Genomic DNA, 16,599 nt, shown 5'->3' on the forward strand with positions numbered 1-16,599 from the left:
CTCACAGAGTTGCAGTCAGCATTTCCCAGAGCTTTTCACTTCTGCATGTGAGCTGCTCACGTGCCTCTTTGCAGTCTCAGGACCTGCAACCAAATCAGGACACAGGGTGGCCAAACTCAGGGATCCCAGACAGGGTCAAAGCTTGGGTTAGACCACAGGGCCTGATGGCTTGTAACTTTTCTGGATGCCACATCATAGTCTGAGAGAGTTGTAACTCCCTGCTCGCATGCTGACAACATGATGCCACCTCTGAGAGACAGTATATTATGTGCTTTCATTCTCCCCAAGAAGTAAAAGGCCCACAGGGCAAAAAGACATGTTAGCATAATTTATTAAAGTTGCCATACAAAGACTGTGTCACAGACAGGAAAAGAACTTGAAGGGGCATGGAGATCCTCTACAACCCCCTCATTCTGCCTGAAGTCTCAGGACACTGTACAGACAAAGCCAGGCTCTGGGCCTAGTCCTGACATTGAAACACACAGACTTAACGCTTCTAGTTGTGAGCCAAGTAGAATACTCTTGAGGCTACTAGACCACACTATAGGGAACACCACGAGCTGCAGGGTCATTCAGGGCTGGGATAGAGGCCGTTATGGGTAGAAGTAAGTGTTCAGAGAGATTAGAAGAACCTCTGTCTCCCAAACAATCCCGACTGCCCTATTCCCCAGACAGCACACGCTCCGGGACAGACACTAGCCTCCTGAGTTACAAGTCGGCCCTGGAGAAAGAACGGAAAAGCAGCAGCTAGAGGGATGGCATGGGGAGTTAGTACCACACTGTGAAACCAACCAGGCCAACCAGAATACTTTCCCCACGTCCAGGTAAACCCAAACACCTCGGCAGAAGGCTGCAGAACACTGGTACTAAATCAGTTATGAGATGTAAGCCAAACCAGCAATAACTTAGCAAAATAAATATAGTAGCAGTTTTGCTGAGACTGACAGAGGAGACGGTTCCCAGCTCTGGGTTAGGAAGACTGAGGTGTGCCTCTCAGGACACCGCAGGGGAAAACCCACAGATGGGGAGCTTCCATGAACTATTTGTAGCCCTAGAGAATCTTCCTACTATAAACTGCTGCCTGAATGTACATTCCTGTGTCCCCAAAAGGGCAAGGCTATCTACTAGGCAAGGTTCCTTGGCTAAGACCAGGCCTGGCTAACGAGCCCCCACTGACTGCCTGGAGACAGCCCCGGTCAGCATGGCACAAGGGTGGAGCCAAGTGGAAAAACAAACAGTTTGTTACTAAGAACTGAGCTGTGTTTGCAGAAGGAACTTCATCCCCCAAGGACACGCATACTCCAGTCACTGTACATCTGTGCTTCTAGCTTTTTGGGCTGAGACAAATTTTGTCACTTCTCTGGACTTAATGAGGGCCTGGCTTTCGGGCAGCTAGATTCCAGTGCACACAGCAGGGAGGCTCTCTTACATGGAAAAACACTAACTGAGAATAAAGATATTGCTCCGTTCCTGCTAACAGGAGACTGTCTTCCCAAGGTCTGCAGTGTCCCGAGGAGACAGGCGCTCCTGACCCATCTGCCAGCCAGCAGAGGACAGGAGCCTGGGGCAAGAGCCCAAGACCTGGGGCCACCAGGGTAGTCAGGAAGTCAGAGTCAGTATCAACCGCCTACAGGGGTGGAGGGCTTCTCTGTAGGACCGAGGCAACAGCGATGGCAGCGTCCATCTCCTGGCAGCTCAGGTTTCCACCACTCGGATGAGAGGCATAGGCTTAGGGCTGGGGGGCTTCGATATCCTGACACTGGAGAGAAAGGAGGAAATGCTGAGCGCAGCTGCTGTGGCCTGCTTCACAGAGCCTCCCCTCCACAGTGCCTCTGGAATACTACACTGCCGGGCTGACTTATCGCTGGAGAGCACAAAGCAGTGCCATTCAGTAGTGTGGAGGACAAACTGTGGCCTGACACTTATCCGGTGTCAAGCGTGATAAAGATAGGAGTCGTCACACAACTGAGAGGTGGGCATAGCTGAGATTCGTGGGTTATCCTCCCCAAGATTTAAGGTGAATCTCTTAGAGACAAAAGAACCTTCTCTAGAAATATGCAAATATATATGTATAAATCTGTGATAGGGAAATATATAAACAAATTTTATAGACAATCTTTGGGGGTCCCTATACTTCCAGGAGCCATGCATGGTCCCCCCAGGCAAGAAAGTAGAGTGTTGAACTCAGATTGGAGATTGGGGCAGAAAGCTCAGCAAGGAAGGCTTCACAAAGCTCCTTGGCTCTCTCCTCTCCTCCTAGGCCCACTCTCCACACACACTTACCTGCCCAGGTTCTCTGTCTTGGCACGGGTCTGTGTGCTGAAGTTTCCGTGACTGACCTGCTTCTCTATGAGATGTTCCATGCGGTCATGCATCTCTAAGTTCTGAAAAGTGAATGCAGGTTACAGGGGGCCTCTCTGGCTTGCTACATTCCCTGTTTAATTTGCACGGTTGCTCCTGTTAGCCCCATGTCTACTCGCATGCCACCAGCCAGGGGTGTCCTCTCCCTTCGTCAGAACAGATCACACGCTGCCTCAGTGACTCGGCCACGCCAGTCACCTCTAGCTCCCTGTCTATACGCATTTCCTGTATGCAGCTTCTTGTCTTCAGTCAAAATAGTTATATGCCTCTGTCAACAGCCTAGGTTTTAAAATATCCATAGTTTTGTTTGTTTGTTTTTATTTTTACTTATATCTATGCCTGTGTGAGTGTATGCCACATGCGTACAGGTGCCTTCAGAGTCCAGAAGAAAAGTGTCAGGTGACCAGGAACTGGTCATATAGGTGGTTGTGGACAGCCAGATGTGGATGCTGGAAGACTCTCTGAAAGAGCAGCCAACTCTTTACCTCTGAGTCACCTCTCCACCCCATATATTTTTGCTTTGTCTTAGTTTTTTTCCCCCAATATTTTTATTTTTAGCTCTAGACCATACTTTCTCTAAATACCCTGTCTCTCATCTGTCTCCTCTATTACAGACACCTTCACACAGTGGCTTGCAACGTGATCTGAAGGTAGTCAACAGCTGCAGCAAAGTAGAAATGAGACTAGGAAGTCATCTTAGTGGCCAACTGAACCCATTATCAGAGCTATAAGGAGATGCCAACCACTAAATGTGCCCTCTTCTGTCAAACCTGGCTCCACTGTCAGCAAAGCTCATGTGGTTAAAATGTGCCATGGTAGTGGTGTGCACCACAATGCTCAACCCTGAATGGCAGGGACAGGTCTTACCATTGTCAGCTGCTGCCTGGAAGCTCTCAACAACCACGGAGCAATGCTCCCAGATACTTCCTTCCAAGTAGCAGCTCGACAGGACCAACCCCCCTCCTGTGCCTGTGCTTTTTAAGAGCCCAGTTCTGTGTTGGGGGCTTCCAATACACAAACCTCAGCCTCCAAGTAGGCAATTTTCTCCTTGAGCTCTTGAATGGTGGCATCCTTTGACTGGATCACAGCTTTAGAATTCTGGAGCTGCAAACACGTAAGAGATGTGGAGTTCATTTTGCAGAGACTAGCCATGCACTCGCCAAACTCTACCCTGGTGATAGGGCAGCCAGCAGAGCCAAAAGGGCCGCTCCACCCCTCTCACAGTTTCACTGTCGTTTCTACAAATCCTTTCTTTTCATCACTAAAGAACCCAGAAGCAGGAAAGGGAATGCCAAGCTCAAAGCCAAAGTACATAATAAATGATATAAAACCTTTGGTTCTGGAAAGTGTAAATTATGTATTCATTTGCCTAGGGAACATTTACTGAGTGCTTACCACGTCACAGATACTCTTCTAGACAATGAGAAATGGCAGTAAACACGGCACATGTAAAGGGAGCTGACACGAAGGAAGGACATGACCCCCCCTGTTTGGGGAGGGAAACCTCAGGGTCTCAAAACAGTTTTGCAATTGAGCCTATCCCAAACATGCTACTCTGATGCTCAGACAGAACAGTTAGGCAGGAGATCTACAGGAGGCATGAATCCTCCTTCATCTTCACAGGTAACTGAATTTATTATGACTCCAATACTTGTTTACCAAAAAAGATTTAGAGTGTAAGTGAGACCATTGGGAAAGCAGAAACTCAATGCAAAATCAATGTTAGGGAATGACTGTGGAAGAACAATACCGAAACTCGAGTAACCAGCAGCCCTGATGCTCAAGGGTCACCTGTTTTAAATCCAGTTGCCCAGGGGAATAAGTGATGGAAGTGCAGGCTCGGGGTAAACACAGGGCAGCTGCGATAGGACCCCCTTTACCTGCTCTATCATCTGCCGAACTTTCCGCTGCTGGCTCTTCAGCATGTCATCCAAGTGGTGGATCTTCTCCCGAAACCCAGCCACTTCCTTTTCTAGAGCAGCAGACCTAGAGATAAAGACCAGGAGCTGAAGTGAGGTCACACTTGTCTCCAAAGGTGAGTCCCTGTGCTCCATCCAGGGGCCTGCCCAAAAGAAAAAGTTACCAGGCACTTTAAAGCATAACTGGCAAGAGACAGGGTATGTCATCTGCATGCCGTTAGGGGGCAGCATGACTTGTTTGTTTTGCCAGCTTTTTTTTGTTTTAGGTGGTAGCCCCAACTCAAAGGCATCATCTCGCCTCAACCTCCTCAGTTGCTAGGATTGTAGGCATGTACCACCATGCCTTGCCAAGAGCAGGGTGTTTTTTTGTTTTTTTGTTTGGTTTTGGTTTTGAGGCGGGGTTCTCTGTGTAGCCCTGGCTGTCTTGGAACTTCCTCTGTAGACCAAGCTGACCTCGACTCAGAGATCAACCTGCCTCTGCCTCCTGAATGCTGGGATTAAAAGTGTATGCTACCACTGCCTGGCTTTTTTTTTTTTTTACTATTAACATTATTATTAAAACTTTTCAGTATTAAAGCCAGAAGAGGGCTGGACAGATGGCTCAGAGGTTAAAAGCACTGTGTACTCTTCCAGAGGTCCTGAGTTCAATTCTCAGCAACCACATGGTAGCTCACAACCACCTGTAATGAGATCTGACGCCCTCTTCTGGCGTGTCTGAAGACAGCTACAGTATACTTAGATATAATAATAAATCCTGGGGCTGGAGAGATGGCTCAGCGGTTAAGAGCACTGACTGCTCTTCCAAAGGTCCTGAGTTCAAATCCCAGCAACCACATGATGGTTTACAACCATCTGTACAGCTATAGTGTACTCATATACATAAAAATAATAATAAATCCTTAGGCTGGAGCAAGTGGGGCCGACTGGAGTGAGCAACCTTCATTCCCAGCAACCACATGATGGCTCAGAACCATCAGTACAGCTACAGTGTACTCATATACATAAAAAAAAAAAACCCTGAACTTATAATATTGTTTCATCAGTTCCTTGAGCCACTGCTACAAACTCTTGAACCCGAGGAAGCAACTGGCTAGAACCACTCCTCACGCCCCGACACACTCACAAATGGCAAAGGGGTATGGGCACCCTTGAACACACTTATTTTGATTGTCAGCTAAAGTGGGGTAGAACTGAACCCTTGACATGAGGGATCCGCAGTAAGTCTGGACAGCCTCAGACTTGAATTAGACCACGAGACCCACACATAGTCAGTGTCTGGAGAGAAGCAGAAGGGTGCTTGTCATGACGTTATGATGCTGTGAGTAGAGAGCAATATCCCTAGTCACTCTTGAGAATGCCCAGGGATTCCTGAAAAGCCACAGGCACTGCTTATTCCCAGTTCTGCCTAAAGAGACCAACAAGTGCATGCTGTTAGCAAATGAGTGGTACCCAGACAGTGGTGTCACACGCCATTAAATCCAGCACTCAGGAGGCAGAGGCAGGCAGATCTGTGAGTCTGAGGCCAGCCTGGTCTACAGAGCGGGTTCTAGGACAGCCAGGGCTACACAGAGAAACCCTGTCTCAAAACCAAACCAAGCCAAACATGGGTAGTACTGAGGGTGAGGTGGTTACAATGCACCGGTGCCCTAACATCCTTCCTGAACTCTAAATCCCACCCTCCGTTCTCCAGGAGGTGAGCAGCAGTCAAACGCCGTTCCAGAACACTGTTGGGATTAGCTCATCTTTTGTTTCTCTGTGTAGCCCTGGCTGTCCTGGAACTCACTCTGTAGGCCAGGCTGGCCTCCAACTCAGAAATCCACCTGCCTCTGCCTCCCAAGCGCTGGGATTAAAGGCGTGCGCTGCCACCACCCTGCTTGCTCTTCTTTACTCTGCCCTCAGTCCCTCTCACACAGAGGAAGGGGAGGTCTGAATGCAGCCATCCCTCAGCACCCAAGGAGAATGATGGTAGAGCCCCTGAGTGCTGCTGTCCCTCACTGGCATTTGCACATGCCCTTCGAGTGTGCATCCTCCCTTACACTTTACCTCAGGATTGTTTAGGATACCTAATACAATATATATGCCACTCAGATAACTGCTTTCGTTGTCTGGAGGACCAATGGCAGCAAAATAAGACTTCAGATATTCACTAAAGAGATAATTTCCAATTCCCTGGTTTTCGTTTTTTTCTTTGAGGCAGGGTCTCATTCTGTAGCCCCAAATGGCCTAGATCTTGCCTGTGGACCAGGTTGGCCTAAAGTTCATAGAGATCCACCTGCATCTATCTCCTGGGTGCTGGGATTAAAGGCATGAACCCCTACTCCCAGCTCCAACTGTTGATTGAAAGTTACTTAGATATGACATCAAACAAGAAAGGAGGCTAGAATAAAAAGATGTACTTTCCATGCCAGGGAGGTCAAACCTGGGTTATCTGAAAGAAGAGAAAACACCCTCTGGAGAGAGAGGAGCAGTAGCAGACTGGTCTGTGGATCCTGGCCCTTCAGGAGATGTCTACTAAATGTGAAAAAGATCACTGATACAATGATGACCAGACCCACTGTGGCTTACTGAGATTAAACTGTTTGTTGTTTGTTTTTGAGCCAAACTGTGTTAAATTGCACAGGCTGGCCTGGGTCTTATGGTCCTCCCTCTGCCCCACTGAGTCCCTGGAATAACAGATGCAAATTACCACTACTGCATCCAGAAAGATCATAATCAGTTTCACTTCGTAGCACAAGCTGGCCCTGAACTCATAGCAATCCTCCTGCCTCAGCCTTCTAGGTGCTGGGATTATAGACATGTGCCACCATGCCCTGTAAACGTCTTGTTTTGTCCTGAACTTTCAGGAGGCAGTCTCTGCTCTGAGGGGCCCACTGGTCTGGAGCCTCTGATCACCTCTCCTCGGAGGAGACTTGTCAAGCCCTCTAATTTAGTAGGTAAGTATGCTCAGCAGGGCCCTATGGGCCTCTGGGGACAGCAGGCAGTTCTGGGTTTCTATCTGAACTGCTTGGAGCAAGAGAAAGTCCTCGTAGAGCTATCCATTCTGTCTCCAAAAGACTAGAGAGATTACATGACTTTAAGAACTTCCAGTGTTGCTGCTTTAGGAGTAAGAAACATGGAGTGACATGTCCAGCAAAACCTCCTTCATTGAGAGCTGTGACAGCCGTGCTTCCTCAACTCTACCTGACCTTACAAATCCTTTTCTTTAGGTCTTTGCCCCTGATGTATTTATAAAAAGATAAAGAGGTAGAGGGTATGTTCTATGGGGGTGTGGTGAGGTACGGGGGAAGGGGGTGTCTTAGCTGGCCCATGCCGAGGCATCCCCTTCCCCTGAGGGACCAGCCACAGGACGGTATAGTATAGAATAGAGTTTATTCAGGGCATGGAGAGAGGAGTTAAGAGGGTAGTAGTGGCAGAGAAAGGCAGAGAGAGAGTAGAGAAGTAGTGGCTGGCCATGACCACGTGGAGAGAGGGGGAAGGGAATGGGGAAGGGAAGAGCCCAAGAGGGCAAGAAGGAAGTAAGAATAAGCAAGAGGCAAGAGAGGGAGGAGGGGGCAAGCAGCCCCTTTTATAGTGGGCCAGGCCTACCAGGCTGTTGCCAGGTAGCTGTGGGGTGGAGTTTAGACAGAATACTAACAGCCCCCAGGTTAAATGAACTCTTTGAGGAAGGCAGCCCTCTGAACAGTATCTGGCTGGGTGGGGCTCCACCCTATACAAGCACACTGAGTTAGAAGTGGAAGATCTGACATCAGCACCAGCGAGCACACAGCCTGCCTCTTTTCCCTTCACTCAGCTTTACAGTGAACAAGGGCCCTTACTTTTCTCTTTCTGCTTGACAGTCAGCGCTCTTGATCCGAAGATCTTCTAGGGCCATCTCTCCTTCCCTGACTTTCACCAGTAAGGCCTGATGCTCCTGGGTGGGACAAAAGAAAAGGCCTGTAGCAAGAACAGACATCAACACCTTGGGGTAAAATGGGTACCTGAACAGGGGCTTGGCTGCTACTGGGCCTGGGCCTGTTGCCAAAGAACAGCAGGCCAGGCTGGTTTGATGGGCGGCCTCCCCTGTCAGGGAATAGCCCTTCCCACTCTCAGCATGTAGACACTTCTCAGCCTCACCCAGCCGCCTGAGGGAGAACGTGGCCCTGCATTGTGCAAGCCCACCCACCACCGACTCAGAAGACAGAAGAGTCTTCAGAAGCCCAATGGGGCATCTATGTTAAGAACAAGTCTAAGGTGGGAATAATTTCACCGGCAGCAGGAGACCGAGGCTGGATGACAGACCCTCCATTCCTAAAGCGCTAGAAGGTATCACAATGGATGTGCACGGCTGCTGCAAAGGGATGCTTTTGGAGCTATTAGGGAAAGAAGCCTTGGGTTCCTTCCTGCCCCAGGGCTGGACTCTGAAAGCAGAACATCACCATTACCGCCTCCATCCCCAGCAAGCGCCTCTGCAGCTCCCCGATTTCTGCCGCTTTCTGTTCCACTCTGTCCTCTTCTCTCTGAAGGGCCACATTACTTTGTTCTGCTTCTCGCTGATACCGGCTGAGGGTGACCTATAATGCAGAAGGGTGTGTTCAAGGGTGAAAGGAAAAAGGCAAATGTAGATAAACCTTCAAAAGGGAACCTGGGGTGGCTTCAGGGTGGGATGGACAAAGGAAGCGACTATGCTGAGCACACTGTCACTTCTCATCCCATCGGGACTGTCACGGAGACTAACTGGCCCCTCACAGACTAACTTCATCTCCAAGGTCAACTGGCACGCGGGTCATCAAGATCCCCTGGTTGACATCTTAGAACACCTCCACGACCCTTCCAGGGGTGACAAGTTTAACCCAATGCTATGGCTTCCCTGCTGGTCAGAAGCAAATAACCTAGGAGACACACTCCCGTCTTTCCACTTTCCTGCTCTGCCACCTCCACACCAAGGCCAACCCAGTGCCTGTACACGGTGCTACAGCAGGCAACATCTGTCCTTTAGCAGGCGAGAAACCACACTGGAAAGAACAGCAGGATTCGCAATCGTTAGAATGAGAGAGAAAAGAAAGACCCTGCCTTGGTTCCTCTGCTTCCATCTCACCAAAGCCTGCTTATCCTTCAGGTCCCACAGATATCCCACCTAAGCACCCTCCTAGGCCTGGGAAGGTTCTTCTCAGGTTCAGTGCACCCACAAGCACAGTGCAAGTGTGTGGCAGACAGGCCTTGGATCCTTCCACACTTCCAAAGAGCAACAAAGTTCCTTGCATACAGCAACTGCTCTACAGGTCTCGGTGGAACTAGTGCTCAATTAGTCCATCACAAATAAAGCTAGGGAATGGCAGAGCCCATGCTCCCACCAGGGTATATCGCCATCCATTTCTCTGCCTCCCACTCACCGCAGACACCTCATCACTTGGTAAAAGAGAATCCAGATGGGGCTTGGCGAAATGGCTCAGCAGGTAAGAGCACTGAGTGCTCTTCCGAAGGTCCTGAGTTGGGATCCCAGCAACCACATAGTGGCTCACAACCACCTGTAATGAGATCTGACGCCCTCTTCTGGTGCATCTGAAGACAGCTACAGTGTATTACGCCGGAGCGAGCGCAGGGCCGGAGCAAGCGGGACCGTCCTGAGTTCAATTCCCAGCAGCCACATGATTGCTCATGGCCATCTGTACAGCTACAGTGTACTCATACACATAAATAAATAAGTAAATAAATAAATAAATAAATAAATAAATAAATAAATCTTTTTTTAAAATAAGAGAGAGAATCCAGATAAGCTCTGGTAGGCCTGGATGACAGAAAGCACCCAGTTTGTCTGGCTATTCCCAGTCTCAGAATCAGGGCAGAAAAAGCCTGATGCAGAAAATGTATGATGGGACCTGTCCACATAACACACCTGCCCTAGCAAAGCAAATTCACTGAAAATCCCTCCTGACAGCAGGCAGCCAGCAGAATAGGAACCCAAGCTTAATGACAGGCGATATTTATGATAATTGTTAATCTTGCCTTTCATACCCCCAGGTTCAGAAAAACAGACTGGACAATCTTATTCATCAGGAGAGGTTAGGAAACCCCCTCAATAATATGTATTGGCCTAAAACAGGCCAGTTTCCTGGGCAGGAGCTTAGGAAAGGTTCTCATTTCAGTACATAAATACTACACGCAGGCTGATCTAAATACTAACAAAGCCTTGATCTAAATCTCCAATTAGGATCACAGAGATGCAAAAAAAAAAAAAAAACCAAACAAAAAAAAACAACAGGCGCTGGGTGGTGGTGGTGCACGCCTTTAATCCCAGCACTTGGGAGGCAAAGGCAGGTGGATTTCTGAGTTTGAGGCCAGCCTGTCTACAGAAACCCTGTCTCAAAAAACCGAAAAAACAAAACAAAACAAAACAAAAACTAACAGGCACAAACAAACAAACAAAAGCCAGATTTACCCTTCTGTCCAGTAGCTCATCCTGTCCTGCTCACAGAGGAAGGAGCCCGACCAAAGGGCACCTGCTGCAGGTGGGTAAAGAACTGTCCCAAACCATGGTGGCTGTGACCCCCCAGCCTGTGCCTGTACTTATGTTCAGGAAGCTCTTCCTTAGGAGCAGCTGGCTCCACCACATGCAGTCAGAAATGACAAGTGTGTCTGGAATGCCACAACTTCCCAAAACTTCCAACACCCTACCCCTGCTCGGGGCTGAAGCTTCAGCCTCCTCTCCTCGTAGCTTTTGCAGAGAACAGAGGAAACAGGTGGTCCCTAAATAACCTGACTATCTAAACTGTGTCACGGAAAAGGGACCGGGAACATCTTTACCCAACGGCTGCTTCGCTCACAAACTGGTCTTACAATTTTCCCAAGTCAGACTATATATAATAGGAAAGTGTGCTTAGAAACGGAGCACCAGGGAAAGCCAAGCCTAGCTCCTCTTCTCCCCACTGAAGACAGTACACACACACAGCCTCACACAGTCAGGGACAGAGAGCTGTGCCCTTAACTTCAGGGCAGTTCACCATTCTCAGCGTTGTTCTTCATCCTCCATCTTCCTCTCAAAAACCCTCCTCTTTAGGGTCAGTAAGATGGGTCTGAGGTAAAGGGTCTTGCTGTCAAGCCTAGGGACCTGAGTTCGATGCCAGGGAGCCATACGGTGGAAGGAGAGAACCCACCACTCCAGCAAAGAGAAATTCAATTCCACACATGCACTGCAACACACCACCCATACACAATGAAAAAAAATCTTTTTAGTTCCATGAAAAAGATCTCAGGCTGGCCTTCCTCCTTTTATGAGATCCCAGTATGACTGTGAGGAATATAATCCTATCACAACATATTTTATTTGTGAGTGAACAGTAACAGAAGTGTTATTATTCTAACTGCACACAGAACAGAAAATTGCTCAGTGCACTGTAGTTAGGTTTGGCTACTTCTTCCTTCCAACCTTCTCCACCCTTCTTCTACCTGTTCAATCCCCTAACACTAGATAAAAGAGAAAAAGAATAGAGAGGGGCTGGTGAGATGGCTCAGCAGGTAAGAGCACTGACTGCTCTTCTGAAGGTCCTGAATTCAAATCCCAGCAACCACATGGTGGCTCACAACCATCTGTAATGAGATCTGATGCTCTCTTCTGGTGTGTCTGAAGACAGCTACAGTGTACTTAGATATAATAACAAATAAATCTTTAAAAAAAAAAAAAGAATAGAGGGGAAAGGAAAGAGACCCCTGAATAAAGTCAGAGGCTAAAAAGGGGGCAACATTATCATTAGACTACTTCCTGCTTGTTGGGGGTTGGTCCTAATGCTTTGAATTAATCTGGCCCCCAAAATGAGGAATCTGCGTGTCCAAATGTTAAAGGTCCTTGTCCCCAATTGGTTTTTGATCGGTCAATAAAGAGCCAATGGCTGGGCAGGTAGACGGAGGCGGGACCTTGAGATTGGTGTGGACTAGGAACTGGGAAGAGGAAGGAGGGAAGAACCACTATAATTCAGGAGACAGATCAAATTTAGAGCTGCAGAAGGAAAATCATCCGAAAGGTAGATGAGAAGGAATGTGGCCCTCAGAAGGTTGCCCAAAAACGTCTTGGGCAGTAAAGACTAGGGAGCTGCCAGGAAGGAGCCAGAGCAACAAAGATAAAATATAGAATTAGAGGGTGTTAAATCAGGATTACAGGAGGGAAATGTGTGCTGAGCTAGCCAAGGCATTTTAAAATTAACTGGCGTGCATGCCCGTGCACATGTATGTCTTTCATTCTTGAATCCAGATAGTGGGTGCACACAACTACACCTACTGATGAGTTCCTTGGGGCAAGTTTGATCTTACCTGTCAGGATATCTAATATCTTCTTGTTTCTTCTCTGTGCACAAGTACTTAGGAAACCACAACCAACAGCAACCAATAGCGACCAACAGTAACTAACAACCAGCAATCACTAGCCAACAACCTACTATGCCTCCCGGGAACCTAGCATGTATGTACCCTCTGAAAAGTCCCCAGAATTCCAAAGATCATACAATCACAGAATCTCTCTGGACCTGGCAAAATCACGCTCCTGCTAGAGCATGTGGCAAATCACAGTGGGCTGTGTGAACAAGCTACACCATACCCCACACCTGGGATTAAAACAAAAAACATATTCTTATAATATTCCTGTATTTTTTAACAAAACCAAAATTCCAGAATTCTCACTATAGTATACTTCATTTTATACCCAAAGAATTTTCCATAGTGAACTGAAGACCCTGCACACTCTTTGTTTCCCTTGCACACTCTTAATAGATAAGGGATTTATATTTATAGACTTTTCTTTAAATTCTTCTAAAACAATCTAGATTACTGGAGGGAAAAGATGATGCTGGTGAGTTGGGTCGGCAGGGTATTGCCACCAAATGTGATGACCTGAGTTCAATCTCCAGGAGCCCCACGGTGGAAGGAGAGAAATGACTCCTGCAAACTGTCCTCTGACCTCCATGTGCATGCCATGGAAGTGTCCCATACCCACCACACAGATGAATGAATTAATGTAATTTTTTTTTTTTTTTAACAAAATCAGCTATAGAGCTGGAAATGTAGCTTAACTCACTGGCAGTGTACCTGTCTAGTGTGCCTTTGATCTCCAGGACAGCCCCTGACACACACACACACACACACACACACACATACACACACACACACACACACACACACACACACTCAAACCAGGCATGATGACACATTCCTAAAATACAGCATTTGGGAAGGTAGAGAATCAGGAGTTTTTCAAAGCTACATGAGACCCTGTCTCAAAAACAACAACAGGGGCTGGGGATGGCTCAGAGTTGCTCTTCCAGAGGACCCAAGTTGATTTCCATCACCCATGAGGCAGTTCACAACCATCTAGAACTCCAGTTCCAGGGGATCCAATGCCCAGTTCTGACCTTCTCAAGCACCAGGCATGTATGTGATACACATGCATGCAGACCAGACAGCCATACTAAAATAAATAAAGTCTAAAAATGACTATAACAATAATTAAGGTTACAAGGCCCTGTGTGTCCACTGGTATGATAACAAGGCCCCATGTGTCCACTGGCATGTTAACAAGGCCCTGTGTGCCCACTAACATAGTTATTTCTTGTCAAGACAGACTTACTTACTCACTCAATCCACGTTTATGAAATACCTACCTTATGCCATGTATTATACCAGGCACTGGGGTTCTATGAACCTGATAGCAATGGTCCCTGCCCACAAGGAACCTTTGACCCCCTGATTCTTATTATGGGACACGGCAATGACTTCTGAATTACCTGCTGTCCTAGACTAGAACTATACTCAACTTCAGTGGAACAGAGACTCAGGATCTAACCTTCAAGGCCGAGCCGTGCTCAGTGTTAGAGCCCAGCCTAACGTGCACGAGGCATAGGTCGTTCTGTCCTCAGTGCTTCAGAGAAAAGAAAGACATGCGCTTTGGCCAGATCTGGATAGCCAACACTTTAACATCTAATGAAAGCAAAGGCTTCGCAGCATTGCATGTCTTGTAGGCTGGCGTCCACCCAGAAAAATGAAGTCCATGCTGAGAAAGTCACTGGCCCTTCATCCAGGAGCCAGTCCCTCAGGGCACCCTCTTTCCAGATGCCAAATCTTACCTCAAAAGCCACACGGTCTGACTGGTGTCGCTGCTCGGCCTCCCGCAGCTTGGCAAGCAACTCCTGCACGGTCTTCTTCAAGCTCTCAACATCTTCACTCATGCTGGCGTCCACCTAGAACCAGAGCAGAAATGGGAAGGGAAAGCTGCCACATCTATGACTTAGTAAGAGAAGGTCCCCTCCAACCCACCGGCCACACTGTGGGGATCACCCTCACAAAAGAATTAGCATCACACAGGGGAGAGCAACCAAAAGTTTTGAGTTATTTATACACACACACACACACACACACACACACACACACACGGAGTATCCCTTAATCCCTAAGGGACTTGGCCAGTTTTAGGACACAATTAACTTTTAAATACATCAAGGGAACGGTTTCTCTTTTTTTAGAGGGGGGAGGGGTTGAGACAGGGTTTCTCTGTGCAGCCCTGGCTGTCCTGGAACTCGATCTGTAGATCAAGCTGGCCTGGAACTTACAGTGATCCTCCTGCCTCCACCACCTACCTGAGTGCTGGGATTAAAGGCCACTACCACTGGCCAGGAATGGTTTCTTTTAAAACATTTTTTACATTTATTTTGTGCGTTGGGGTGGCATTGTCTGTGTTACAGTACACCTATGGAGGTCAGAAGACCATTTGCTGGAGTAGTTCTCTCCTTCCACCTTGTGGGTGTCAAAGACAAAACCAAACTTGGCTACAGGCACTCTTACCTGGCCATTTCAGTGGCTCAGAGTGTGTGTGTATGTGTGTGTGTGTGTGTGTGTGTGTGTGTGTGTGTGTGTGCTGTCTTTATGGGCATGCCCTGCTTTCCTCTAGATTAGATTTTGTCTTTGTTGTTTTGACACAAGTCATTCTCTAGCCCAGGCTGATGTGAAATTCATTATATACAGTCCCAATGTGGCCTCAAACTTGTGGCCATCAGCCTTCCTTGGCTAAGATTAAAGGTATGAACTCCCAGCCCCAGTTTCAGATTAGAGCTGAGAGAAATGGCCTTGCATCCCTTTTGACTGGGCTTCCCAAGGACAGTTGCTATTTGCCTCCCATCTCTCGGAGGGCAGCAGCTCCGAAGCCCAAAGGCACATCTTTTGTTGTTTTCACACCTCACACAGGAGCAGCATATACAGGGCTGCTGCTGGATAGACAGGTTTAGAGTAAAGGCATGAAGACAGGGATCTGATGTGATGAAAAGGGTGTCTCACTGAGGCGACTGCTAGCTGTCCCTCCCAGACACACCCAACCGTGGGCTGCTGGTAAGGGCTGAGCAGACGTGTAGGGTCTCGCTCTCATTTTTGCTGCAACGGCACGAACCGCTGCATAACTCCCTGAGAGTCTGGCACAGACTCTGGGTCTTGCTCAGTAGGAAGTGGCAAGACCTTCACCTCAGCTGGGTGGAGGGAGACGCTTCCCAGCCTTCCTATTCTTCCCGGCTCCTGTGGGCCTCCATTTCTATATGTACGAAATGGGGAAGACTCCTCAACTGGCCAGATCTCATAGGCTATGTCCAAAGTCGGGAAGACAGTATCTGGTACAGTTTGGAGCTTGTAAGAAAATCTAGGCAGACATTGCCAGGTGTTAGTATAGTTTATTATCAACAACTTATTTGCCAAATATGGTGTTCTGTGGAAAAGGAACAATCCGAGCTGCACGTTTAGCATTAAGCACGTGACTGGAGCCATACTTAAAATCTGGACACTGATTAAGCTACCTTGTCAGTTCCTGTTCAGCATCGCTCAAGCACCTAGCCCAAGTATAAAGCACTGCCACAGGATCCTGCACAGATCTCTGACACATTTATTCCAACTAGTCTTCTCATAAGACCCCTTTAGTGACATGACTTTTCTTCATTAATTGAAGTATGACAGAGGTTCAGCTAGGTAGCAGACTGTTTGCTTAACATATGTAAGGCCCTAGCCTTAATTCCAGCACTACAAGACAGAGAATGTGTGTGTGTCGGGGGTGGGGGGGAGTATAAAAGTACATGTGAGAGAAACAAATGACAAACTAGGCTTCAAGCTGACATTGATCCTCCTGCCTCAGTATTCCAAGTCCTGAGATTACAGGCATATGCCATCATTTGTGACTCTACAAACCAGATTTCATACAGTAACATACATAGACTCTTAAAAGTATTTTGAACCGGGCAGTGGTGGCGCACACCTTTAAGGAGGCAGAGGCAGGTGGATTTCTGAGTTCGAGGCCGGCCTGGTCTACACAGAGAAACCCTGTCTC

The 16,599-nt window shown here is 47.8% G+C and overlaps 1 protein-coding gene across 2 annotated transcripts in view; it reads right to left on the reverse strand.

Annotated features, from left to right (window-relative positions):
* Positions 1-313: 313 nt before the first annotated feature.
* The window catches only part of Tuft1 (tuftelin 1), a 44,544-nt gene continuing 28,258 nt past the window's right edge, over positions 314-16,599 (reverse strand). For both annotated transcript variants that reach the window (XM_031374722.1, XM_031374721.1), the window contains 7 exons: positions 14,366-14,479; positions 8,702-8,830; positions 8,096-8,190; positions 4,242-4,347; positions 3,382-3,465; positions 2,284-2,384; positions 314-1,759 (listed from right to left, as the gene is read on the reverse strand). In XM_031374722.1, coding sequence (XP_031230582.1) covers positions 1,696-1,759; positions 2,284-2,384; positions 3,382-3,465; positions 4,242-4,347; positions 8,096-8,190; positions 8,702-8,830; positions 14,366-14,479 — 693 coding nt within the window. In that variant the 3' untranslated portion in view covers positions 314-1,695. The remainder of the gene's footprint in view (positions 1,760-2,283; positions 2,385-3,381; positions 3,466-4,241; positions 4,348-8,095; positions 8,191-8,701; positions 8,831-14,365; positions 14,480-16,599) is intronic.

This window comes from Mastomys coucha, unplaced genomic scaffold, assembly GCF_008632895.1.
Source record: "Mastomys coucha isolate ucsf_1 unplaced genomic scaffold, UCSF_Mcou_1 pScaffold16, whole genome shotgun sequence".
Classification (NCBI taxonomy): domain Eukaryota; kingdom Metazoa; phylum Chordata; class Mammalia; order Rodentia; family Muridae; genus Mastomys; species Mastomys coucha.